This window comes from Prionailurus bengalensis, chromosome F2 (genome assembly GCF_016509475.1).
Source record: "Prionailurus bengalensis isolate Pbe53 chromosome F2, Fcat_Pben_1.1_paternal_pri, whole genome shotgun sequence".
Classification (NCBI taxonomy): domain Eukaryota; kingdom Metazoa; phylum Chordata; class Mammalia; order Carnivora; family Felidae; genus Prionailurus; species Prionailurus bengalensis.
The window spans coordinates 82,163,904-82,190,524 of NC_057353.1; the positions used below are offsets into that span (position 1 = coordinate 82,163,904).

A 26,621-nucleotide genomic window follows, 5' to 3' on the forward strand; every position below is an offset into this window, starting at 1 on the left:
CTGGGGGAGTCCCTGCCTGAGGGGGGACGCCTGTCTGGGGGAGCGCCTGACTGGGGCTTGGGGTGGCGCCCGTGTGGGCGGGGCCGCCTCACCCGCCGTGTCCCCACCCCGCGAGGACCCGGGCAGCCCAGCCGCCCCCCGCTGAGGGCCCGGGACAGGCGCCCACGGTGCCCCCCGCCCCCCACCGCCCTTTCGAACGCCGCCCCGCAGGCTCCCTGCGCCCTCCGTCCCCACGCGTCCCCACGCGTCCCCACGCGTCCCCACGGCGACCGCAGAGAACCTTCTGGAACCCTGGACGGCGAGGCCTCCAAGCGGCGGGCACAGCAGGGTGAGCGCGAAGACTCTCCGGGCCGCAGCCCACAGCCCGGGCGCGTCCGCAAGGGAGGGGTCCCCGTCGCTGCGCGCGCGACTCCCGGCAGGCCCCGCGCCCACGCATGCGCACGCGCACACTCGGGTTCCACAAGGTTCCACGAGCCTTGAAGGCCCCCCTCTCAGAGAGTCCGGCGGCGCCAGAGGTTCCGGAAGGTTCGGGGCTCACCTCACAGGCGGGCAGCGTGGAAGTTAATCGGCAGAAGGTTGGACGCCTGGGGGGGGGGGGGGGCCTGGAAGGTTCCAGAAGGCCTGGCTAGTCTCAGTAGGGTGAAGGGGGGGGGGCGACATAGGGTCCAGGAGGTTCGGGGCGTGGCCCAGGGCTGGCGTGGGGGGTGCTTGCAACGGCCCTGCCCCTGCCGCTGGCGCTGCCCGGGGGTCCCTGGGCCCCCGGAGTCCCCGCCCCGCCCGCCCCGCCCGCCCCGCCTGGACCTCTTCTCCGCGCAGTTTCTGCGCTTTCCTCCTCCAGGCCCTTTGTGCGGGGCCCAGTTTGACGTCGTGTGTTCAGTTTCCAGAAGGAAAAGCGGGTCCTTGACTGCGACCCTCAGCCTCCTGGAACCTTCTCTGACCTCCGCCCGCAGAGCGTGCGCTTCCTTGCCGGCGCCGGGGCCGGTCCCGTCGGGCTTCGCTTGGTCCCTCGTCCCTCGCGTGGCTGTCCCTCGCGTGGCTTTTCCGCGGGGACCGGTGGGGGCGGGGTCCCGGTCGGAAGAGCCTTCTTACTCCGCAAGGCCACCGTTTCCTGCCTGTCCTTCTGGGCCTCCCTGCTGGTGCCGCTGTGCTCTGGAAAGGTCTCTGGCTGGGTCCGGCCGGTTCCAGGGACGGAAATCTCCCCGCCTCCCCGCCAGACCCTGCAGCTGGAGCGGGCCCTGCCAGGTGCCTGGGGGGCCAGCCTGGAGGAGAGGGCCAGGGTCTGCGTTCAGGGCCGCCGAGGGGGCGGGGTGGCGGAGGGGCACGTTTGCCCATCACCGGTAGGAGCAGGAAACGTCCCAGCACTTTTCCCAAGCTGCTCTTGAGGTCGGGGTCAGCGAGTACATCAGGACAAGCATTGTCCTGCGGGGGTGGGGGGATGGGGGGGGTGGAGGGGGTTCGACGAGGGGAACTCCGCTGAGCTCCAGGTGGATGACCTCCTGCAAGAGGAGGGCTGAGGGGTGTGTGCAAAGGCCTGCCTGCTGCTGGCAGTGCCCTGTGGGGGAGCCTGGTAGCTGCTGTGCGGGGGAGGTGCGGGTGGGGAGAGGAGCCAGGAGGGGAGGTGCAGGGGAGGTGCGGGTGGGGAGAGGAGCCAGGAGGGGAGGTGCAGGGGAGGTGCGGGTGGGGAGAGGAGCCAGGAGGGGAGGTGCAGGGGAGGAGCCAGGAGGGGAGGTGCAGGGGAGGTGCGGGTGGGGAGAGGAGCCAGGAGGGGAGATGGAGGGGAGGTGCGGGTGGGGAGAGGAGCCAGGAGGGGAGGTGCAGGGGAGGTGTGGGTGGGGAGAGGAGCCAGGAGGGGAGGTGCAGGGGAGGTGTGGGTGGGGAGAGGAGCCAGGAGGGGAGGTGCAGGGGAGGAGCGGGTGGGGAGAGGAGTCAGGAGGGGAGGTGCAGGGGAGGTGCGGGTGGGTGAGGAGCCAGGACTGGAGGTGCAGGTGGGGAGAGGAGCCAGGAGGGGAGATGCAAGGGAGGTGCGGGTGGGTGAGGAGCCAGGACTGGAGGTGCAGGTGGGGAGAGGAGCCAGGAGGGGAGATGCAGGGGAGGAGCGGGTGGGGAGAGGAGCCAGGAGGGGAGGTGCAGGGGAGGTGCGGGTGGGGAGAGGAGCCAGGAGGGGAGGTGCAGGGGAGGTGCGGGTGGGGAGAGGAGCCAGGAGGGGAGGTGCAGGGGAGGTGCGGGTGGGGAGAGGAGCCAGGAGGGGAGGTGCAGGGGAGGTGCGGGTGGGGAGAGGAGCCAGGAGGGGAGGTGCAGGGGAGTTGTGGGTGGGGAGAAGAGCCTGGAAGGGAGGTGCAGGGGAGGAGCGGGTGGGGAGAGGAGCCAGGAGGGGAGGTGCAGGGGAGTTGTGGGTGGGGAGAGGAGCCTGGAGGGGCGGTGCAGGTGGGGAGGGGGGCGGTGGGGCCTGTGCAGGGGGCTGCTGGATTCTGACCCTCCGGGAGCTGCCTTGCACTCTGCTGATGTGCACCGAGCCTCTGTGCTCAGTGCATGTGGCGGAAATCGCAGGTAAATGTGTCAAGAGAGCTTCCTCGCAGTTTGTTTTTTTTTTAGCGTGTGTTTTAGTTTTTATTTACTGCGATGTTTGAAAGGTGATGGGATTTCCTCTCCAAACATATTGCTATATTTTATCGTGGACTCAACACCGGAAGAGAGATGAAGTGAGCAGTGGACACACTGTGTGGTGGGTGTCGCGGGCGTTAAGAAACTACAGTCTGCTGTGCTTCGAAGGGGAGCTCCTCTAGCTACCGGGTTCTAGGTTGGCAGACGTCGTCTTCCGACACCTGAAATGCTTTTTACGGGCTTTTGCTTGGGTGGTTCGATGTGAAGTGCACGGAAGGCCCTCTTCTTGTTTCTTGGCACGTCACGTGTGTTGTTTCTTCCTCCGGGTTCCGGACAGCTTTCTCTGTGATTTTCTGTGCTTTGAACACGCCTCGGTAGACGTGGTTTTGTGTGTGTGTATTTGTTTGTTTCGGGGGTTGTGCCCGTCCTGTTCTCTAAGCTTCCCGAGTCTCCACAGCGATGTCTGTCGGGACCGCTGGAAAGCCCTTAGCCAGTATGGTTTCAGGGATGCTTCCGTGCCATCCCTCCTCCTCCTTTTGGTCTTTCGGGGAGCTGGGTGTTACCGAAAAGAAGCTCGTGCCACGGTTCTTGGACGTTCTGTTCTGTTTTCTTGTTGTGTTTGTCTTGGCGTTTCAGGCAAGGAGAGTTCTACCGACCCGTCTTCAAGCTCGCGGAGTCTTTCTGCAGCTGTGTCGAGGGCAGTGGTGACCCACCCGACACATTCCTCATTTTCATCAAAAAAGACGTGGTTTTTGAGTTTGAGCCCCGCGTCGGGCTCTGTGCTGACGCCTCAGAGCCTGGAGCCTGTTTCGGATTCTGTGTCTCCCTCTCTCTGACCCTCCCCCGTTCACGCTCTGTCTCTCTCTGTCTCAAAAATAAATAAATGTTAAAAAAAAATTTTTTTTAAAAGACGTGGTTTTGCTTCCTAGCATTCCCATGTGACGCTCAGAGTTTTCCTTCCTAAGCTCACGTTGCGTATCTGTTCTCACGTGTGGTCTGCCTTCTCCACCGGCGCTCTTAGTGTCCTGGTCCTGTCATTTCACATCCCCTCTCTGACGAAGGTGACTTGTCCGTCACCTGTGTCACATCCTCGTGCTGGCTTTTCCTCTGCGGACGGTTTATCTTGGCTCCGGGCATGCCTTGTGTGTCCGGCTGCCAGTTGGTCGTGTATTGTGGGTTGAGAGGAAGCGCGGTAAGTAGGCCCTGAGCGCGAGCACTCACGTTACGGGGCCCCGGGGCCTGGACTCTGTGCCCAGTTTGCCGTAGCTGTCGTCACCTTAGGTCGTACACTCTCGGTGTCCTTGTTTTCGTCTCCCGCTTTAGCTTCGAATCTTTCTCACGCGTTGCTCCTTGGAGGGAGGGCGTGTTGTGTGGCACTGTCAGCTGTTACCCACTCAGAGAAAGAAAGGGCTCGGAGACGAAGTGCCGGGGGCTGGATGGAGACCCTTGTGCGCTCGGGAGACCGCCCCCCCCCCCCAGCCCAGGGACGGCTCTTCCTGCTCTGGCACTCAGCCTCTAGCCCTCTGTCAAAATCACAGTGAAGGGCTCCCACCGGCTCGTGGTTCCCACAGCTTCTGCTCCAGGTGAGCATATTTAGGGTTGCCTCGCGGGGCACCCCTGCTCGCCAGGCTTGGGAGCGCCAGTTCTGTGACCTCAGTGCTCTGACAGGCGCAAGACGTGTTGTTGATTTTCGGTGTGGCCAGTGTTTGCTTTGGGGAATGATGGTTCTTTATCTATAGGACTGAATACTTCTGCTCTCCTCTGTCTGATCTGATGAGGCAGAAATGATGCAACTAAAACCGGGCCACGAAGGGAGAGGACAGGAGCACGGGCTCACTGCATCGGAAGCGGTCCGTTGTGAAGCAGGGTGATGGGTGGGAAGGATAGGGTGCCGTTGAAAAGTGACAACCCGGGGAGCAAATCTTACACGACAAAACTTGGAGAAAGAAAGTTGTTTCAAGAGATGTAAGTATAGGGGCGCCAGGGTGGCTCAGTGGGTTAAGCATCCGACTTCGGCTCGGGTCGTGATCTCACGGTTTGTGAGTTCGGGCCCCACGTCAGACTCTGTGCTGTCAGCCCGGAGCCTGGAGCCTGCTTCGGAATCTGCGTCTCCCTCTCTCTCTGCTCTTCCCCGCTCGTGCCCTGTCTCGCTCTCTCTCCATCAAAGATAAATAAACGTTAAAGAAAAGAGAGAGATGTAAGGATGAAGGTAAAACTCAAACAAACATACAAAGTGGGGCTACCGAGAGAAACCTTAAAAAGAAGCGCGGACGTGTCACGTAAAGAAACGACCAACTGCGTGTATAACGATCGACATACCTAATAATCGTCGCGCAGAGAGCGTCTCGGAGGGCGTTGAAGCCGAACACACCAGTCCCTTCAGTGAGCGTCCATGGCTGCAGTTACTTCTCATCTGCTGGGAAGGCCTAGAGGGCCACCCCTGGCCTGTTTTGCTGTCAAGGGTGGGGTGGGGCCCGCGCAGGGTGGGTTCAGGAGACCGTCCTGGAGGGCTGGGGTGGGAGCAAAGGGTGACGGTGCCAGAACGGGATCTGGTGGGCGTGTATGCTTGGGCCTAAACTGGGTCACAGGACTAGGGAATGGCCAGTAGGCATCCATACTCTTCAAGGGAGCGCCCCGCCTTCCCTGGGCCCACGGGGTGGCCTCCCAGGTGGCCAGGTCTGACCCCGGAGCCACAGAGCTGACCGCGTGGCCTCACTCCCCGTGTCCAGGGCCAGGCACCACGGAAATGATGATTCTCTTTGCTTTGCTCCTGGTCACGGGCCTGCCGCGGGTGGAGACAAACGTCACCGTGTCTGGAAAACAAGGTAAGTCTGGGCCCCTCAACCCCCTGGGCTGGGAGAAGGAAGCGGGCCAGAATGCCTCTGCAGACACGGGGTGGCCACCCATGTCTGGACCCCGCGGGGGCCCCAGGGCGGTGGCAGGCACGGGGGTCAGGGAGCGAGAGAGCGTCAGGAGGGCAGCCTGTGGATTTGGACACCCGATGGGGGAGCCTCTTGATTTGGGGCTCCCCTGTCGAGGGCCGGCAGGAGTGGCCGGAATCCTGGCTTACTCCCCAGCACCGTGCTGTCCCCTCGGTGTCCCTGCCTTCCTGGGAGACATCAGGCTGGGCGCCACGCGTGGCCCGGCCCTCACAGGACCATCCAGGGCTGTGTCAGAGAACTGGAGCAGCCGCAGAAGGGTGACCGGCTTGTCCCCAGGGAGCGGGGAGCGAGTCCTGCCCTAATGCAGACCAGGCAGCGGGCCACACCCAGGGGAGGGGATGCAGGGCCTGGGGCCGGGGAGGGAGGAGTGGGGAAGGTGAGTGGGAAGGGCCCTGGAAGGCAGATTGCAAATCTTTCGAGCCATTGAACTTGAGGTGCCGTGTGTGTGTGCGCGCGCGCGTGTGTGTGTGTGTGGGTGCGTGTGTGTGTGTGAGAGGTAGGGTGAGGGCAGCCCAGGGGAGAATACAAGGACTCGGGACCCGTGGCTTTGTGCTCCCTGGAGGAGGGAGAGATGGGGGAAGGGGCGGTGCTCCTCCGATAGGCCTGGAGAGCGGTGGTATTTCACTCTGGTTTTCTTCCCGTTTCAGCTGCAACCCTGAAGTGTCACGTCTGCGAGATAGAGAATAGTTTCGGTTGCACAAATCCATCAAACTGTCCTAGGGATTTTCACTTTTGTACCTCCGTTGCCGTGAGTGAGTATCTCCGTGCATCCCGGGTTCACAGGAAAGTCGGTCAATCCTTTCAGCAGTTGGGGTCTGTCTGGGTTTTCTCAACAGAGTAACTAAGGTAATCACGTTCGTTCAAGAGAAACGGAGGAAAGTCCCGAGACGTCAGAACACAGGCAGGTGACAGGCCAGCTTGTGTGAGAGCGGTGCCGACGGAGGGCGGGGCGCCAGGACTGGGCGCGATGGAATATCGGGGTGCGGGAAGAAAAGACTAGGCTTATCTGTGTTCGTTTTAAATGAACGACGAAAGCCTTCATTTCAACCGCCCCACGGAGAAGTGCTGTTACAAGAGGTGTACGTAATGAGGGGCGGGGCTTACGCTACGTTCTGGAAGGAGTGTTGTGTGCTTTAAGAAGGGTGGAGACCACCTCTCTGTCTCGCTTCTGTCACCCGGGAGCTCCAGGCCGCATGAAGCCCCCGAAGGGGAGTGCGGAGGCCCAGCAGCGCCCAGCGCTGGGAGGCAGAGTGTCAGCCCCTACCGGCGGGTCCGCGTTCCCGGAAACACGCGGGGTGCCGAGGGGGTGCTTGGGACTCGCGCCAGCCCCGCGTGAACGTCATCACCTCGTAGGGAAAAGCGATTGTCACCGTGAACCACAGATGAGGCGAAGCCAGCAGCGTGACCCCGCGGCCGGGGCGGAGCCGGGCCGTGTACAGCAGGCTCACGGTGACAGCGCCGGCCCAAGGAGAGGCCGGCGCTGAGCCCCGGGCAGCGGCCAGGATGGGCAAGAGCCCCTTGCTCCCCTGCCTGTCCCGTGGTTACAAAGTCCAGAGCGACCTGGTGGTGAGCGGTGAGGCCCGGGAGCCTGTACATCCCCGGACGGAGAGCCCCAGACCCGGGCTCCCCCTGCACGTGGACAGGCCAGCCGGGGAGGGGCGGGCAGCATCTCGTGGTCACACTGCACGCAAGCCACCCCCGCCCCCAGAGGCAGCCGTGAACACAAAGGCCGGACCCCGTCCTGGGCGGTGGCTCCCGACCGCCCTGTAGACGAGGGGCCGCTTCAACCGTGGCCTCTGAGCGGGGGCACCGGAAGGTCGGGATGGGACGGGCACAGGCCCGAAGCGCTTTGGTGTCGCTGCTCTCAGTTCACGTGGTGCCTTTCTCTTCTTCACTTCCTGTCAGGAATCTATCCGCGTTTCTTCTATGTTTCGAAGCAGTGCTCCAGGAATTGTCCAGTAAGTGCTCCGTTTGCTCCGGGACTCAAGTCCTTTGTCCTCGTCGAGCCTATGCCCTTCCTGTACGCGCACTGCTGTTCGGAGTTCTTGTGCAATACGCAGGAGCCGAACATCCGCGAGCCGGAATTCAGAGAAGGCGGACGAGCAAGCCGCTTGAGGAGCAGCGGGGCCTGGCTGGCCGCCTTCCTGACTCTGTCCTCTGTGTGAGGGGCCTCGGGCGGTGCCTTGGGAGCGCGGCACCGATGACCCGGACTCTCCGCGGGTGCTGGGAACCGCAGCATTAAACCTGTTTTCCGCTGGTTAACGCGTGGTCTGCCTCTCGAGGGGCCGGAGAACAGGTGGGGGGGACCAAATCCTGTCGGCCCAGCCCGATGCTCCCTTTCGAGCAAGTCCGGCCCTGGCGGGGGGGAGGCCTCGAGTACTAGTGTTCGTCTCTTAACGCAAGCCTTGTAACTGTTCGTGGCCGACGCTCTCTCCTTCTGTCCGTGTCCGAGGGTTTCAGCACTGCTGGGGGGCCTGAGGGTCACCCGGCAAGGGAAGCGCTCGGAGGCTCCCGGCCTTTGCAGGATCAGGGTCGGTAGGAAGACAGGATGCATTGGGCGGGAGACGCCAGCAGGGAAGGGCTCCTGGGCAGGGCACGGGGTGCGGGGATGTGGTCCCGGGGACGGCCCTCCTGTGACGGGGGCGGCACCATGGCTGCTCTGCCTCAGCTCCTCCCACATCAGGGATCCTGTGGATGAACTCGGACTTCGCCCAGCGACTGGCACAGGTGCCTGGGCTCACAGGTTCGCCCACGTGCCTTCGACCAACACGTGAGCCTCGGCCAGGGAGAGGGAGCAGGGTCCTCCTTTCATTTCTCAGCTGAGCTGCAGCCGCCCTCGAGGCGTGAGGGTCACACTCCCCGTCTGCAGAAGACAAGGGCTTTCTTCTCCTGACCCTGTTGACTCCCTGTGGGGGCTGCACTGAGCACCTCCCCCCTGCACCTTCCTCTCCTCGCCCCCTCCCCACCTGCTCTAACAGGGCTGACCCAGGGACACGGCTGGGCGCGGCACCCTGAGAACCTTCCAGAAAGAGTCTCCTTGGCCCCAGAAGGAGGCAGCATGGTGCAGGCCGTGGATGGTTTCTGGGCCATCCCTGAGGCACGGACGAGGCCCGTCTCTGTCATGTCTGAACCCTCCACGGCAGAGGCCTAAATGCATCCTGGGGGCCGGTGCAGAGGGCGGCCCCCCGAGGGTTGACCCGCAACTCCAGGAGTGGAGAGGATTTCAAACAGCGTCTGTCACCTCCTACCGTGTGCACGTCCCTTTCCCCGGCACAGGCTGTGTGCTCGCATCCTGCCGATCACACTCGTCCTCAGGAACAGCGTCGCCCAGCTGCCCCGAACTCACAGCCTGGGACTGGAGCTGGGGGGCCCCTGTTCTGTAAGGGCAGGCAGAAGTGGGCGCCTCCCCACAAAGAGCAAGAGAGGCGGGATGTCACCCCCACGCAGGACCTGGCCCGGCCACCTGACGGTGGAGTGTCTTCAGAGACAGGCCAGGGACATGCCTTGTAAGACAGCAGGGAGCCCAGAAGTGGGCGCCTGGAGAAGCCCTACCGCTGGAACTGGCGGGGGTTTGGTGAGCTGATGGTGCAGGTGGGTGAGGCATGAAGCTCTTGGAGGAGGGGGAGGAGAGGGAAGTGGGGGAGGAGGAGGGGAGGAGGGGGGGAGGAGGAGGAGGAGGGGGGGAGGGGGGAGGGGGGGAAGAGGAGTAGGGGGAGGAGGGGTAGGGGAGGAGGGGTAGGGGAGGAGGGGAGGGGAGGAGTGGAGAGGAAGAGGAGAGGACAGGGGGAGGAGGGAGGGGGAGGGGGGGCGGTGAGTTGGGGATATATTGTCACCAGTGTGGTAGATTCTCATCTGGGAAAGTGCGGAAGGGAGGCGATGCACAGGTTGCTCAGAAAAAGAGGTCGAGGGTCAACACAGGTGCCAGGGTCAGAAGGTAAACACGAGGGCGAGGGCGTCGGAGCCCCGGATGGGAGGCCTGAAGAGGCGGGAACACGCGGGGTGGTGGCTGAGACCCGGAAGCGCCTACTGGTGGGTTTCCCCGGGAGCCCTCCCCCTAGAGGGGGGTGGGCCGCGCGCGGGTGGCCGGGTGACACGTGGGTGGGAGCTAATCCGCCAGGGCTCGGGCCCAAGCTAAGTGCGGGTGGTCTCGGGAGAGCGGCTGAGTAATGCCCCGTGGACACCCGCCGGATAAAGGAGGAGGGCGAAGCAAAGTGACCGGCCCAGGGCCAGGCGGTGGCGACCGCGTGCAGGCGCAGAGCCGTGTATTGGCCGTGATCGGAGGCGGAGCACGAGGGGAAGGGGCCACGGGCACGGGGAAGAGGTGACAGCTCACATCACGGGGAGGGGACGGGTGGTCACCAAATGGCTCTGCTGCGGGGGCCGCCGGGCCCGAGAATGCGTGTGATGTAGGCGACACTGAGTCCCCAAGCACGGTGGCTGCATCGAGGGGGACGGGTGTCGTTTCTTGTTCACGGGAAGGGCGTGCAGAGGTCCGCGGCCCAGACTGTGTGGTCACAGGGAGGCGCGCTCTGCGGAGAGCCCCTGGGCCCGCAGGTCCCCCTGCTGAGTGCGGCTGCGCCTGGGGGCCGGTGCGTCAATGCCCCCGCTGTCCCGCTGGCAAATGTATACGCGCCCAGATGCGCCTGCGTGGAAAATCCAGCACCTGTGCGTAGGCTCTGCAAACACACACGAAGGCGACGTCCAGGGTCCCCGTGGAGTCTAGGCAGTGCTCTTCCAAGGGGAACGAGTCTCTGAAGCTCCACAAGCTGCCAGTCCCCGTCCTCCGGTGGCCGGACGCCACGGGTCACACAGAGAGGCTCACGGGAGGAGCTGGGGAGTGTGGACTCCAGATCTTGCGCTGCGGACACGGCCGGGGCCGCCTCCCCTGATGCCCACGGAGCTGCTGGCACATCCCTGACCCCACAGGGCCTCTGAGGCCTCTGCTCTTTGAACAAGCATGTCCGTCTGTCTCAAAGTCATTCTGTCCCAAGCACTTAGATAGCGCCTACCAGCTCATTCCCTTTACGGAATGGATACGACCACGAGACAAAAATGGTCCAGGAAAGCTGGAGGCCAACAAATGGTGAACCAAAAATACCACTAGCTGCTAAACCCAAGTGAATGAAGTAAGGATAGGTTCCGCGCAAGTAGTTTTCCCCAGAAATGTAAGAACGGCTCAATCTTACGCAAAGATGTCTATGGCTATAATTCGAGAATGAACGGTAATAGCCGTAGTTCATCACCATTCACTTATTATGATGTTTTTAAAATTCTGGAATAGAAGGAGATTTCAATATTTAATAACAGTTTTTCAATAATTTAATTTACCTAAAATAAACACTTAAAACTCAGAATTCATAGAATCTTTCCAGTATTACCTCATAAATTCCTGCTAAAATATAAAAATTTACAATACACAACAGGGACACCTGGCTGGCTTGGTTGCTTAAGCGTCTGACTCTTAGTTTCAGCTCAGGTCATGATCTCCCGCTCCCTGAGTTCGAGCCCCACATCCGGCTCTACACTGATGGCGTGGAGCCTGCTTGGGATTCTGTCTCTCCCTCTCTCTTCCCCTACCCCCTTGTACGTGTGCTCTCTCACTCTCTCTTTCTCAAAATAAAGTTTAAAATATTTTAGAAATATTAGGGGGATTTCACGGAAAGAAAAAAAAATCCGAAGAGAACTAGGAGTGAGATCTGACAGTTGAGTGTAGAAACGTGACGGATAAAGAAACACCATATTACACACAGATGAAGACTAAGACACCGGCATTTCAGCCATTAACCGCCAAGCAGTTACTTTACCAGCAAAATGGGTGTATTCCGAGGATGGCCACTCAGGACAGCTAAGCTGCAGCAGAACTCCAGGCGATCCCACAAAGGGGAGGAGCCTTCTTTCACAGCAAACAAGGAGGGAGTTGGGAGGGCTGTTCTGAAGGGAAGTCCACTGGAGACCAGCAGCGGTGCAGGGTGACGAGGTTTCTGGCAGCTGAGTTGCAGGGGTGGTGGATTTCTCAGAGGCAGTGGCCACCTTTCCCTGCTGGGTGCGGAGGTGATGACTCCCTCCGGAGGCTAGAGGCTAACTTGGAGGGGGCTCCCCATCCGTATCCCCCTCTGGCTTCCGGAGTCCACTTTAGTGAGTTTCCCTTCACTAATGTTCACCAAGCTGAGCAAATTAATGAACCTCACAGATAAAAGGAGATGGGAAATACAGAGACTGGAATATCTGGAACCAGAAAGGAACCGTCTGATACAGAAGGAAGCAAACCGCCAGAAGTGGAGGGAATGGGGGCCTGGGCGGAACTGGGAGGCAGAACCACAAGCTTCCCAAGGCCTCGAGAGGCAGGGGCAGGGGAGACCGGGCTATTTCTGCTCACAAAGCTTCCTTTTTCTGGGATGATATGAGACGTGGGGAGGGACGACAGGGAAGGAAAGCCCAACACAAACAAGCAGCAACGCACGTCTAGCTGCACATCCCCAGGGAACCCGCCTTCCGGTCCCCCAACACCAGGCCTCATCACTCAGTCCCTGTCTCTCCCAGGCCTTGGGGCCTGGTGGTAAACGGCCGTTATTTGGCGCACTGCGTTGTCTGCACTTCAGCCGTGCTGGAAACCAGGCAGAGTGTGTCGTGCTGTCGTGAGCTTCCGAGACGTGTCTCTTGTCCCTCAGTGCCGTCCTGTCACCTGACCCTCCACGGTCGCGCGTCCTTCCCACGTGGGCCCTGGGACAGCGCTCCCCACTCGCGTTGGGAAGCCCGCTGTGTGCCCGGACACGATGACGCGCTTGTCCTGCGCCACGTCCCGTGGCGGCTCCTGCTCACTACAGCGCGGAAGGACGGGTGCACGCACTCCTTTCCAACCCCGCAAATTCAGCGGTGGGAACGCACCGCCGCAGAGACCCTGCTCCCCGACTGGGCCTTGGCCGGTGGTCCCCACTTCGGCCGGCTCTTCCTATCGCCCACACTCTTGTTGGCAGCGCAATGCAGTGGAAATACGTGCGTGGAAGCCGCTGGGTCCCAGGGCCCCTTAAGAGCCGCGCTTCCAGAAGAGGGGCCGCCTGGACCCGCGGTGGGCAGACGACGGGGGGCGGGGACAGTCCCCGCTGGGGGCGGGGCCCGAGGCGCGGTTGCAGTTGGCTCGCGGGCCTCCAGAGGGCGCCCACGACTCCCGCCGCCCGGGCCGCCGCTGGGGGTGGAGGGTGGGCAGCAGGCGGGGCCGGCTTGGCCTGGGCCGCTGTGGCTTCAGCCTGCTCCTCTGCCGAAGCAAGGCGTGCCCACCGTTCGGGGCTGAGGCACGCGCACGTGGCAGCTTGCTGAAGGGGCCTGGGCAGTCGTGACTCCTCGCCCCGCCGAAGACTCCCCGGGGCAACGACTGGAGCAGGGACAGGATCCCACTGAAGTAACGTTGAAGAACGCAGATCTTGGCCCTTCCCACCGACACCCGCACGCAGCCTCCGTGCTGCCTCCAGAGCCCCAGCTGCGGCTACCCCATCGCCCCCTCCCCTCCCCAAATCACGGTCAGGGCTGGGGGCCCAGAGGAGCCAGGGCCGCGGGGCCCCTGTGACACGTTGGGGGCCCTGGGGGTGGCAGGAACCCAGGGCTTGTGTCCCCTCATCTGAAAATGGGAACGACGATGGCCAGAGCCACCTCGGGGGAACCCCGCCTGACGTGGGTGAGGTGCCCTGGGACCCCAAACCCGGGATCCACCCTCCAGAGGGTGGGAGCCCCCGCCCACAGCCCCCATTGTGGACTTGATCCTCCCGCCACTGGCCTGAGCTCTGGGTCCGCACCCCTGAGCGCAGGCTTCCGGGTGAGAAAGGAGGGCCTGGGCACGGAGCGCCGCCCCTGCGGGGGGCCACACGGGGGGGGGGGGGGGCAGGCAAGCGGTGCCTCATTTCCCCGCCTGAGGAGTGGCTTGCTCGTGTCCTGGGCATTCGCTGCCCCAGAGCTGAGGCAGCAGAGCCAGCGAGACGGGGTGCCGGCCACATCGGTGCCACCCACGGTTGGGTCGCCGGAGTCCCCTAAGTGCCCTGAAAGCCCTCCCGGCGGGGACCCTTGTCGGCTCACGTGGGCGTTCCCTGCACCCAGCCTGTGATCTGGGAAGAGCGGGCAGAAGGCACGGCGGTTTGTGGGACTCACGGCTGCCCACTGCTTCCTGCTCTGGTCCTCGTAGAAAGGAGAGGAGAACAGCGCAGGCCCCTGCGTCTCTCGATTAGATAAGGGGCCCCATCCATCTTGCTCCCTTCCCCCACCGGGGAGGAGGGAAGTGCTCACGACCCCGCCAGCCCCACTCAGCCCCCGATCCAGACCCTGCCCTGCTCTCCACATCCAGCAGCCAGCAGGCCTTGCGAAATCGTGGCACAAGGTGCCCATCCGTCTCTTCTGGAGGCCTCCAGCCCTGACCCCCGCCGCGGGTTTCCTGGCCTGGTCCAGGGACGACTTCTCCCATGACGCCATCAGGCCGCAGGCCCAGGCCTCCAGCGAGATAAAAGAATTGGGCCGACGGGGGGCGGAGGGAGCAGCACGATGGCATTCGGGGCAAAGGCACGAGTGTGGCTGGCAGGGCCCTGGCCGTCCCCGGGCAGGGCACGGGCACCGGGCGCCGGAGCCGCTCCGGCCCCCAAGGCGGTGCTGCCCTTCGAAGCCATACCGCGCTGTCCCGGCAACAAGTGGATGAGATTGCTGCAGATCTGGAAGGAGCGGCGCCTGGAGAACCTTCACCTGGAGATGCACCAGCTCTTCCAGGAGCTGGGGCCCATTTTCAGGTAAAGGCCTCCCCGCCCACCTCAGCCACAGCACCTGTGCGGCTCTCCCTAGCGGCTGCCGAGTCCAGGCCAGGCGCACTGCCGCCTGTGCTCTGCGTCCCCGTCCCCGGGGAGGCGGGGTGGGTGCCGAGCAGCGGGGGTTCTGGGCCTGGCACCTGGAGACTGCGGCTCTTGGGGAGGAGGGAGCACTCCCTGGCCGCGGCTGAGAGGGCAGAGCGCGGACAGCAGAGCAGGAGAGGCTTGGGTCAGACCGCGGCAGGGACTGCCCGCTCCGGGAGAGCCCCAGTCCGGGAGCAGGGACGGGCCCACGGGAGACGGGCCGCCTCGGTCCTGCACAGTGAGGCCTGGGGGAGGGCACGGGTCCCCCAGCAGGGCTCTGAGCTTCGTCCCACAGGTATGACGTGGGAGGGACACAGATGGTGCTCCTGATGCTGCCCGAGGATGTGCAGAGGCTACAGCAAGTGGACGGCCATCAACCGTGGCGGCCGCCCGTGGACCCCTGGCTGGCCTACCGACAGCATCGCGGGCACAAATGTGGCGTGTTCTTGCTGTGAGAGGGAGTCTGGGCGGGCAGGGGCGGGGAGGGGCGGGGCAGGGCTGATGGCAAGCGGGCCTGCCCAAGGCCCGTCCAGGTTGGGGCGGGAGAGCGGCCGCCGGCTCCCGCTGGGTGCCCACCCCTTGGGGATCATATGTGTCCTGGGGCTGAGGAGGGGCGGCGGGGCCACGGCCTCAGAGAGGAGGACGGATGATCGCTGCCATCAGGGAGCCCCCAGGCTGCACAGGCCTCCGCGGACTCCCCGTGCGGGGTGGGCTTCTCCCTTCCTACAGGTCAGGGCGGGAAGCCCAGGGCAGCGGGAGGAGAGTCGGGGCTAGGGGCTCGGGAACGTGTCAGCATGTGCTGTGCTGGGGCCTGAGGACCCACTGGCATTGACTAGAGCCCAGGTGGCTGAGGAGGAGAGAGGCCGGGGCTGGGGAGGGGGGGTTGGGGAGACGGGGGACGGGGGAAGAAGGCACCTTTGCCCGGGAGCTAAGCTGTAGGTGGGTGGGTGTGTGAGCACGTGTGTGTGTGTGTGTGCGCGCGTGTGTGTGTGTGTGCGCACGAGTGTGTGTGTGTGTGCATGTGTGCGTGTGTGTCCTCTTGGGTGGACAGGGGACGTGGGACCGGCCCAGAAGCATCATTCTCAGAGCAGGGGGGGTTGGAGGGAGAAGGTTGCCGGGGGCCCCTCACTCTGGAGCTGGCTGGCCCACCTCTCCCCTGCCTTCAGGGACAGGGAGAGCCCGGACAGCTGCTGACGTGCCAGCCAAGGGGCCTGCAGGTGTGCGTGAGCAAACTCCACGAACCCAGGCGGCACTGCCAGGCAGAAGTTCTGGGCTCAGCCCCACCTTCGACGGGGGCACCCTGGGCCCAGCACACGAGGCCTCCTTGAGGGAAAGGGCTGGTGCTCACGCCCCCAGGCAGGCAGCCTGCCCCCTGGGACCAGCGGGCCGCTCCCTGCCTCGCCCCTTCCCCTTGGAGACGAGGAGGATGGGTCCAGGGCTGGCCCCAGGCTGCTGACTCGGGCTCCCCTGAAGCGCCTCTCTCTGCTCTACAGAAACGGGCCCGAATGGCGCATGAACCGACTGAAGCTGAACCCAGACGTGCTGTCGCCTCAGGCCGTCCAGAAGTACCTGCCCATGGTGGACTGGGTGGCCAGGGATTTCTCGAAGGCCCTGAAGTCGAGAGTGCTGCAGAATGCCCGGGGGAGTCTGACCGTGGACATCCAGCCCAGCATCCTCTACTACACCATAGAAGGTCCGCGGGGTCAGGGTGGGAGGGAAGGGGGGTCAGGGCTCGGGGAAGCCGGGACCGGCCGGGAACGGGGCCGAGGCCCCCGTGACGCTGCCGGCCACCCTGGGCTCAGCAACCGTTCCCTGTCCACAGCCAGCAATCTAGCCCTTTTTGGAGAGCGGCTGGGCCTCCTTGGCCCCAGCCCAAGTCCTGCCAGCCTGAACTTTCTCCGGGCTTTGAAGGTCATGTTAAAGTCTACTACGCAGCTCATGTTCGTGCCCAGGGTCCTATCGCGCTGGACAAGCACCCAGCTGTGGAAGGAGCACTTTGAGTCCTGGGACTACATCTTCCAGTATGGTGAGGGCCAGAGACTGGGCAAGCACTGAATGCCAGGGACACCAGGGTCCCTGGTTTCCTGTCACCACAGGCTGGGGGAGGGCTGAGGCCGCCTCGGGGGCCTTTGTGGCCCCGAGACGCTTGGCGGGGAGTCTGGGCCGGGCCGGTGCTGAGCACTTTGAGTCCTGGGATTACATCTTCCAGTATGGTGAGGGCCAGAGACCGGGCAAGCGCTGAATGCCAGGGACACCAGGGTCCCCGGTTTCCTGTCACCACAGGCTGGGGGAGGGCTGAGGCCGCCTCGGGGGCCTTTGTGGCCCCGAGACGCTTGGCGGGGAGTCTGGGCCGGGCCGGTGCTGAGCACGTGGCACGGGGCAGGCGGGCTGATGGGCAGGGGCATGAGGAGAAGTGCCCCGGCCCCTGTCTCTCCGTGCCCCACAGCCAACAATGCCATCCAGAAAACCTACCAGGAGGTGGCCCTCAGCCGCCCGGAGCACTACAGCGGCATCGTGGGGGAGCTGCTGACGCACGCGGACCTGAGCCTCGAGGCCATCCGGGCCAACTCCATCGAGCTCACCACCGGGAGCGTGGACACGGTCAGGACAGCAACCAGCCCTGCCCTAGGCCATGGAGCCTCCTGACCCCAGGCTGCCTGCCCCCCGTGCCCGTGTCTCCTTCAGGCTCCTGTTCTGAGCTGACGGAAGGCTCTGCCCTGGGGCGGGGGGCCCGGGAACTGACCCTCAAGGGAAGGGGTCTGCAGTTCCCCGAGTGGGATGCCACACTCTAGGCCCAGTGCAGGGTGGACGAGCCCAGAGACGTGAGCAGCACAGACACCATTCAGTCGCCTGGGTCCTGGGAAGAGGGGAAGGGCCGCGATGCAGCTGGAGGGCTGCCTGCACCAGGAACCCTTCCCAGGCACAGAGTCCATTTGGCCCCAGGTCAGAGATGCTTTGGAGGTGACGGGCGGATGACAGAAAGGGGCGCACAGGGCTCCAGCTTGTGCGAGAGAGAACAGATGGCATGCAGCCTGCGGGTGGGGGCAGGCCGCAGGGTGTGGAGTGCAGCCAGAGCCTCCTGGCCCTCCACCCCAGGTTCACGCACCAGCATCTGTGATGTGCTCTGGGCCGGGCACCCGGGGCTCCGAGGAGAGGCACAGGCCTGCGGTGGAGAAACTCCCCAAATTTCCAGCCGACTCAGGGGCCGGGGCGGGCCGTCCGTGTTCCGACCACAAGGTCTGGGCTGACCTGCCTGCGGGTGTCCGGGCGACAATCCTACTGGGTGCCAACGGTTTGGGGCAGTAGAACACCCCCCCCCCATACACACCCGTGAGAGGAAGGACCCCAGAGGAGGGTGAGAACCAGGCCTCGAAGGGGCTGGAGAAGGCCTGGATCTTTACTGAGCCTGGGGACACCTTCCCTGAGGGAGTCAGGTGTTAGGTTTTAGATCCTGAGGTCCCAGATCCCTGGGAGGAGTCCTTCTCCGGGCGTCCACGTCACCGCGGATCTGAGGCGACCCCTCCCCCCCAAGGGAGGACCGTCTTCCGGGGTGGAGAGGCCCCGGGAGCTGAGGTGCGTGGCCTGGGCCAAGGTCTCAGCCCTGCACCCGTGGCTCCTGCAGACGGTCTACCCCCTGTTGATGACTCTCTTTGAGCTGGCTCGAAACCCTGAAGTGCAGCAGGCCCTACGCCAGGAGAGCCTGGGGGCCGAGGCCAGGATCTCGCAGGATCCCCAGAGCGCAACCTCGGAGCTGCCCCTGCTGCGGGCGGCCCTCAAGGAGACCTTGAGGTGGGTGTGGCAGGCCCCGGCTGCCGCCTCTGTCCTGGCCCCACTGTCTGGACGGCAGTGCTCAGGGAGCCTGCGGCCAGGTCCTGGGGCTGAGAAGCGGCTTCGCCCAAGATGCAACCCTGTACCTCGTCCCGTTCTCCCGAAAGGGTTAGGAGCTCTTCTCCCCCTGGGATCCCACTTCAATGCCCCGGGCCCCATCCTCGGCCGTGTCCGCCGTGTCCGGGGGCTGCTCAGGCTCAGGGAACTTTGTCTGACTCAGGAGGTGCAAGGAAGCAGCTCCTCGTGATCTAGGCTTCCCGCTGCCAGAGGCGACCCGGGAGGGTGGCCGGCAGCTCCCCCAGGCCGACGCATCCTGGGATAGGAAGGTGGCCGAAGGGAAGCGAGGGTCCCAGGGACAGCTGAGGACCCTGTCGGGTGCCCCCATCCACAGGCTGTACCCCGTGGGGATGTCTGTGGACCGAAAGGTGACCTCGGACGTGGTGCTGCAGAACTACCACATCCCGGCAGGGGTGAGTGAGGCCCCACAGCCCCTCCAGCAGACGCCAAGCCCGCGTGACCTTCTCACTCCTGGGGCCACCGACCCCGCCCCTCCCCACCTCTCCGCAGACAGTGGTCAAGGTGCAACTCTACTCCCTGGGTCGAAACCCCTCTGTGTTTGAGAGGCCCGAGTGCTACCATCCCCAGCGCTGGCTGGACAACAGGGGCTCTGGCACCAGATACCCACACCTGGCCTTCGGCTTTGGTCTGCGCCAGTGCCTGGGGCGGCGCCTGGCAGAGACAGAGATGCTGCTGTTGCTGCACCACGTGAGCGGGCCTGGGTGGCCCCGGGGCGGGACGGGATGCGACCGGGCAGGGCGTGGCCTGCGGGTGGGCGGGGCCTGGGGGTGCCGGGTGGTCTGCTTGGGGACCACCGGCCTCTCCTTCTCCTCCGCTGCGCCTGACCCGAAAGGTAGGGTTCAGAAAGGCGAGGGAAGGTGGACCAGGACATCGGGGTTGACCATTTGGCCAGGTGGAACCCGTGCCTCTGTCCTAGGTGCTGAAAAGCTTCCTGGTGGAGACGCTCAGGCAGGAGGATGTAAAGATGACCTACCAGTTCGTGTTCGTGCCCTCCACCCCCCTCCTCCTCACCTTCCGGGCCATCAACTAGTCACGTCACCGCGCCGTCGGGCCAGCGGTGCTGCCAGCCCCCTTCTGCCTGCCCCCGGCCACCCTTGTTTTCTCCCACGGACCCTGCTTCTGGAGCCACAGCACTGTCCAGCCGGCGCCTCGCACCGAGGGGCAGGGGGATGAATCTGGCCGCGGGTCCTGCCTGTGAGCCCAGTGCCACCTGCGCCTTCTCCAGCGAGGAGCACCATCGGAGGGCCTTGGCCCCCGTAGCCCCCAACACTAGCTCCAGGGGCTTCAGATCCGCCCCCACCCCCACCTGCCTGTCCAATCTCATATCCCCTCTGTACTCAACCCGCCCCCACGCACAACAGACAGGTTGGCGCCCCTGTCCTGCTCACCGCCACTCCAAAGGCCAGACTCTTTGTCTGCATTGGTCTTGCCAGCCTAGACCTTGAAGCTGGGCCGTGAGTCGTCCCCCTCCCTGCTCTGCTCAGTCCACTTGGGCTCCTCCCGGCCCTGCCAGTGCTCTGGGACTGTGACTGAAGCACCCAGCCGAGGGCCTGGGTAAGCAGGTCAGGAGTATTGTTTCTTACAAGAGCCACCGAGGAGCTGAGGTGGACATCTGGGCCCATGAGACTCCTCTGAAAGCAGGGAGGATGGTGATCTCCTCTGGCGGGCTGCAGGGTGACCACAGAGAAGCCACCTCGGCCAGGCACAGCCACTCACTCCCTTTAACGAAGCCGTCTGCGTGCCGTGCCCGGCTGGCCTCCCACGGTGGCCCTCAGGACAGGGGCCACCCCTGACCTCGTGGGAGGAAGGGGTTTTGGACAGCTGTGAGGCGGCTGGGATCTCCTAGATGGCAGGAGCGAGCAGCCTGTCCCACGCTGCCTGCGGCCAGGTGACACCCCCGGCGTGGAAAGGGGCCGGGAGGCAAGGGTGAGTGGTGGGGTGGCTCTGCTCCCCCTCCTTCCCCACCCCCACCTCACTGGGGGAGAACTGGGCACTCAGCTCACAGCAAAGCAATGACGGAGGGGCCGCACATGTGCCTGGGCCAGCCCCGGGCGCCCGCCCAGTGGCCCGCTGGCGTGTGTTCCCTGTGCGGACTCCCTGGAGGAGGATAGAGCGTGCGCCCTCCTCGCTGGGCCCGGTGCAGGAGGGCTGCTGCCGGGAGGAGGTCTTCTCCGTGCCCCAGCCAGGCGCAGCTGAAGGGCACGTGGAGGCAGGAAGAGAGGGCCCTGGGGACCCTGGGGACACACGGGCACAAGCTGGAGCCTGGGCTTGCCACGCCGGCCCAGCCCTTCTCCCGCCGAGCTGTGAGGTCTTCCCGTGGGCACTCTATGCAGCCATTCCCCTTTCGCAGGCCCCAGGGAGGCAGGTGGGCCTTGGGAAAGCCCAGCTGCTTCAATAGGCGCTCAGCAGGGGGATTGTGGCTCCTGCCACTGCCAAGCCTCCTTCCCTGAGGCCCTGCCCTGTGGGGACACCTGCTGGCTGCTGGTGGGCAGGCCCGGAATCCAAACTGCTGCCCCGGAGGCAGTGTGTGTGAGTCCCTCTGTGCAGCGGGGCACAGGCTCTCCTGATCTTCATGGCAGCCCTGGCAGGTGAGCACCGGGACTGTCCCCGTGTCGCCCGCGGCAAAGCCGAGGCTCAGAGAATTCGTGCAGCCGCACGGCCTCGCAGCTCATCCCTGGCAGAGATGCCAGCGGAACCCCCGCCGCCGGGCCCTCCTCTCGAGGCCTTGGTGCCTCCTCCGCCTCGAAGGACCTTGGATCGAGAGTGGCGTCACACATCTTGCAAACATCCTGCAGTGAAAGCGTCTCCGGGTCGTTTCCTGCTTCTCTGTGCTCCTCCAGCCGTGCTGTATGAGGGCTTCGTGGGGGTCCCTGTTCGTGTAACCTGCGTGCCATCTCCTGAGGCTTGGCTGTGGGTGTCCGTTGGGCTCTTTCTAAAAATCCTTCCTCTTACCTGGAGACACCGTGCTTAAGAATCATCGTCTTATGCCTTGTCATTCTTTCCATACACAAATAGCCTTGCCTTTAAAATCCGTGACCTCCGAGCGCGGCTGGGTGGCTCAGTCGGTTGTACATCCGACTTCAGCCCAGGTCATGATCTCATGGTTTGTGGGTTCGAGCCCCACACGGGGCTTTGCACTGACAGGGTGCAGCCTGCTTTGGATTCTCTGTCTCCCTCTCTGCCTGCCTCCCTCCCTCTCTCTGTCTCTCTCTCAAAAATAAACGTTAGAAAAATCCTCAAAAATAAAGTAAAATTCAAATGAAATAAAATGAAATAAAATAACAAACAAACCTGACGTCCACTCCCGGGACATCTGGTCTCCCGGCAGGTGGGGCCTGGGCCCAGGCTGTGCTCCACCTGAGCCTCTAGGTGGCCTCTTCCTGTTACCCGAGCACGGTCCCTTGCCCAGGGCCACGTTTGTGTGAATTACTCAGCCTGGGGGGGCCCCCGAAGGCTCCACCGGAGCGAGAAGGATCCTCAGCCAACCTGAGGGCATTCATCCGCGTTCTCAGGCGGGAACATAGTCCTCCTCAGCCCCAGCCTCGTGGAGCTCAGCTTCCTTCTCTTCTCCCGATGCTGCTGGACCGAGTTTCTGCACCACGTCGTCCATTCTCCACAGTCCTGCCTTCCCGTGGGCTTCTGGTCCCATCTTCTGATCCTGCCTGGGCCTCTGCCTCGCATCCTTTCCCTCACGGAACTGGACCCACACCTGTCCCCGGGGGCTGCTGTGCGGGCTGCTCCCTAGTCTGTGATTCTTCTCATTTCGGGAATTAGGAGCCCTCTCTTTTTTTTTCACGCAAGTTTTCTTGTACGAGTTTGTGATTATTTACAGTTGCTGGAAGGGGAGAGACTTTCAGAGCATCAGCCTCATGATTTCGCCAGAGTTTGCACACCCTTGCTGGGGCACAGAAGTGGAGGGTTGGCGTCGGACGCTCTCGTGGCTGCCCCGGGGGAAGGACCGGGCTGACCGTGCGTGTGGCACCGCCTCACCGCTGCTGACCTGAAGTCTCACTTTCTTTGCAAATGTTTTTTCGCTTTCCTGCAGAAATAACTGCCTACTTTGCAAGAGAGGTCCTGCGGTTCCTGGCTGTTGGCAACAACGGGAATGCCTGCCAATGTGCCAAACGGCCAAGTGCACATTTTCATCCCGTCTGTCGGCATATTTACTGGGAGCTTCTGCACAGCAGGCACTGTGCTGTGCAGATGTGTGAAAGATACATTCTTGGCCTCAGTGCACTCCGAGACCAAAGTGTAGAAATAGGTGTCATTGTATTTATTTTAATAATATTGGCATTCAGAAATACACACCACAAAATTGTCTTTCAATAAAAGGTTTGCTAATTTTTGGCATGTCCATTTTGGGGATTGAATGTCTAGTTGTTGACTAGCCGACAGTCAACCAAAACCAGAGGTAAATATCTAAGTGTTCTTGTACGATGATGCTCACCGTGTATTAACTAACAAGGGACAGTTACACTGGCGTGTCCCTGGGTTCACACATGCCTGCAGTTACACTCACCCATGCTCACACTCCTGTTCAACCCTACACAAATGTGTATTCTGTTGTAAGCAGAACATTAATAGTGAAGAGAAAAGTCTAAAAGCCTCTAGAAATCATAGACAAATGTCCGCTGAATTTGTCGTGACGACACAATTAGATGTCAGAAAACAAGAGAACAGTATGTTCAAAGTGCACACGGAAGACAAGTAACAACATAGGAGCCTAAACACAGTTAAATGCACATTCACCAACACCTGCTGAGGGAAGCAGGGGTGACAGACCCAGAGCCTCACGGAAGGAACTAGTGAGAATTGGCTTTAAAAAGAAAAAAAAAGGAGGGGGCACCTGGGTGGCTCAGTCAGTTAAGCATCCAACTTCAGCTCCAATCATGATCTCACGGTTCCTGGGTTCGAATCCTGTGTCGGGCTCTGTGCCGACAGCTCAGAGCCTGGAGCCTGCTCTGGATTCTGTCTCCCTCTCTCTCTCCCCCTCCCCTGTTCACACTCTGTCTCTTTCTCTCTCTCTTTCTCTCTCTCTCAAAAACAATCATTTAAAAAAATTCTTTTTAAAGAAAAAAAAAGGGAAAGTGGGGGCGGGGACACCTGGTTGGCTCAGTCAGTGTAGCACACAATTCTTGATCTCAGGGTTGAGTTCAAGCCCTACATTGGGCCTAGAGCTTACTTTAAAAAAAGAAAAAGAGGGGCACCTGGGTGGCTCAGTCGGTTAAGCCGCCGACTTCGGCTCAGGTCACGATCTCGCGGTCCGTGAGTTTGAGCCCCGTGTCGGGCTCTGTGCTGACAGCTCAGAGCCTGGAGCCTGTTTCACATTCTGTGTCTCCCTCTCTCTGACCCTCCCCTGTTCATGCTCTGTCTCTCCCGGTCTCAAAAATAAATAAAACGTTAAAAAAAATTTTTTTAAATAAAAAAAAAAGAAAAAGAAAAAGAAAAAGAAAAAAGGAAAGCGAACTAATATGTGGATATAAAATGTGAGCATGACCACAGCAGCCACTGCAATTCTGTGGCTACACTAATCAGTCACTGACGGTGGAGAGCCTATGAGCCACGCCCCCACCTCACTGAACTTTGAAACCCTTGGAAGGTCCCGATGCCATCAGGTCCCGGCTCTGATGTGTCTTCATCAGTAATCAAGATCAGCCCGTCTTAAAATAAAATAATAATCAGCTGGTGTTGACCTTCAGTATATGCCAAGGACACTGTGTTGATGTTAAGCCTTTCATCTGCGCCATCAAGGGCTCCCGGACAGTGACGGATGCGGCCCCTGATGACAAGCTGCGGGCAACCTTGCGGGGGGCCCAGGAAGTCCGAGCAGTTTTAGCTACAGCCCTGTGAGCCTGGACAGGCGGTTTCACCCCTTCTGGTGCTCCGGATGTTTCCTTAATCGGCAGAACAATACTGAAGGCGTAAGTAAGGGCAGCGGGTATAAGGATACAGCACTGGCGAGTTACCTGCTCCACACTTTATAGGCTACGATGGAGAATCAGGCATTAATTAATCCACCTTATCCATCAGCTAATGGAGGCCCGAAATATGAAGATCTTTGCCTGAGGACACAAGACGAGCCCGTGAGACCCTGAGGACTGGAACGCTCGTCCCTGTGGCTGCCCGGGCTCCTCCTGGGCTTGTCCACAAAGCCAGGCAGAGGGAAGCGTTCTTGCCAGTGGGGGCGGGGAGGTCAGGGACCATGAGGAAGAGCCGCCCTGGGGAAGCAGACCCCAGGTACACCCCTGGGTCCCACTGGGACCTACTCTGGGGTTCAGTGGGGTCTGCATTCCCTCCAGCCCTTTCCACCTTCCCCCACATGCGGGTCACGCGAGGAACCTCTGAGCAGCCCTCGCCCCCAGCAAATTGCACTAACATGCCCCCTCCAGAGACTGACACCAACTTGTACCCACCCACCCAGGGACAGTGTGCGCACACGCACGGCTCAGTCCCCACGATCACCAGGCCAGGTGCTGGCTGCTCTACCGACCCCCAGCACCGTCAGGGCCTCTGTCTGAGGGGTCCTTCCGGTGCACCTGGGTCTTCCCACCCAGGTGGGGCTTCCAAAGGTCCGGGGTCCACTGCAAACTTCACAGTCCTCTTCCAGCAGCCCCTGGAGGAGACTTTGCTTTCCCGAATCTAAATAAGATTCTTATCTGTTTCTCCCAGAGAAAAGATAAGGCGGGAAACACCTGCTACAGAACAGCCACCTGGAACCGCTGTCCTTCCTTCCAGGTGAGATCTGGGAGGGGCGACGGCCGCCTGGAGGGAGGGACCCCACACACCTCGGATGATTCAAGTCCCTGGGAGCGTGCGCACAATCCCTTGTGGCAGATGCCGCCGGGAGGAAGACCCAGACGTGGGGAGCCACTGGCCTGGTGTCTGCTGGGGCGACGTGCCCTGGTCACCACCGGGGACCCCAGGAGGGGCAAGGCTGATTCCTGGGGCAAGAGGGGGTGGCACTCACGGATTGGTTGTCCGTCTGGGGAGCACTGAGCCCAATCACAGGAAGCCCTGGGGTTCCAGAACGGTCCACACCAGGCCCTGGTCTCAGTCTGGGAGGAGGGCCGGATGTCCTGACAGTCCTCCAGGAAGTGACCCATGTCTGGACATGTTCCCACTGAGGCCAGTGGCCAGGCATGGCTACAGGAGTTCCACTGGGGACCCCACCCCTGCTGAACACCACTCTGTCTAGTTGGGGTTAGGATCCAGTGCAGCAAAGAAACCGAAAGTCCCAAGACATGTCCCTCCCCGTCCCCCCAACACCAGGCACCCCCACGAGGCTTCCATGGCCGGATGTTAGCTTCTTAGCGACGCGTCAGAGATGCAGAGACAGTGCCCATCGCGCCAGGAAGGGCTCTGAGCCTGTGGCAGGTCCCGACTCAGCCAGTCCTCTCCACAAGCACCACTAGGGTGCCCGGTTTCGGAGAGGCAGCTGGGGCTCAGAGCCGACACAGGCAGTAACGGAGGGAACCTGGGATCCGGTCCCCAGCCACCAGAGGAAGCACTCCTCCTCTGTCCCAGACCAGGTCCGGGAGGCCACTCGCAGGGGCTGAGGTCTGACCGGGGCAGGGAGCGGCGTGCCATCTGGGAATGCGAACCCCGCCCTCTCAGGGGAGCTCCACTGTGAGAACGCCCTATAGGTGACTCCTGTGGATGGAGAAGGACTGGGGTCCCCGACCTGGCCTTCTTCGTGTCCCCCCGCCAACACCCCTACCTTGCTGCCACCCGCAAGGCCCACTCCAACCCCTCCTCCCTGTTCTCCACACCGGGACCTCTGACTGTCCTGCTCTTCTCCTGCTTATGGGGTCCAGCACCCCCAGGGCGACCTCTCCGTCAGGCAAAGGAGGCAGGGGGCCCATGCTCTGAGATACCTTTGGGGCCCAGGGAAATGTTTTCATTTAATTTTGTTAAACGACAAAGAAAGAGTCATAATAATAATGTATATGTGATAATACATATAATAATGTCAGAATCCAACCTGGAGGGGTGTTGCCTCTGTACTGGGGCAGTCATAGAATTGTGACTTTTTCTTTATGAGACAAGAATCCATGGCCCTGGACCCATGAAATCTCTAATGCAGCCTGGGGCAGCCTCGACAGCTCAAAGTCAACTTTTCCACTGAGACGCTTTAGTGACACGTCCCCGCACACAAGAGACACCGCATTTCTGGATATCTCTGTCCCTGCCTCTCTCCCTCTGCCGGTCTCACCCACACACATGGGCACACCGTTCTCCAAAGGACATCATGAATGACTGTGTTTTAGAAGCTGCATTTGCAAGACCAGCAGCTCATTGAGGCATTGAGCCC

General features: G+C 62.0%; 2 protein-coding genes across 3 annotated transcripts; both read left to right on the forward strand.

Annotated features, from left to right (window-relative positions):
* Window positions 1–429: 429 nt before the first annotated feature.
* Window positions 430–7,805, forward strand: LOC122495878 (lymphocyte antigen 6K-like). Its single transcript, XM_043601938.1, has 4 exons — window positions 430–575; window positions 5,331–5,426; window positions 6,191–6,295; window positions 7,449–7,805. Exons 2-4 carry the CDS (start codon window positions 5,348–5,350, stop codon window positions 7,706–7,708), a joined length of 444 nt encoding a protein of 147 aa, XP_043457873.1. The 5' UTR covers window positions 430–575; window positions 5,331–5,347; the 3' UTR covers window positions 7,709–7,805.
* A 6,261-nt stretch (window positions 7,806–14,066) lies between these two features.
* On the forward strand, window positions 14,067–20,731 carry LOC122496111 (cytochrome P450 11B1, mitochondrial-like). 2 transcript variants are annotated; one of them, XM_043602255.1, is made up of 9 exons: window positions 14,067–14,305; window positions 14,700–14,855; window positions 15,898–16,097; window positions 16,227–16,430; window positions 16,851–17,005; window positions 18,027–18,193; window positions 18,624–18,702; window positions 18,800–18,997; window positions 19,227–20,731. In XM_043602255.1, the coding sequence occupies exons 1-9, from the start codon at window positions 14,067–14,069 to the stop codon at window positions 19,338–19,340; spliced, it is 1,512 nt and encodes a 503-aa protein (XP_043458190.1). In that variant the 3' UTR covers window positions 19,341–20,731. The 2 variants fall into 2 exon arrangements, with proteins under 2 accessions (XP_043458190.1, XP_043458191.1); XM_043602256.1 differs by lacking the exon at window positions 18,800–18,997.
* The last annotated feature ends 5,890 nt before the right edge of the window (window positions 20,732–26,621 follow it).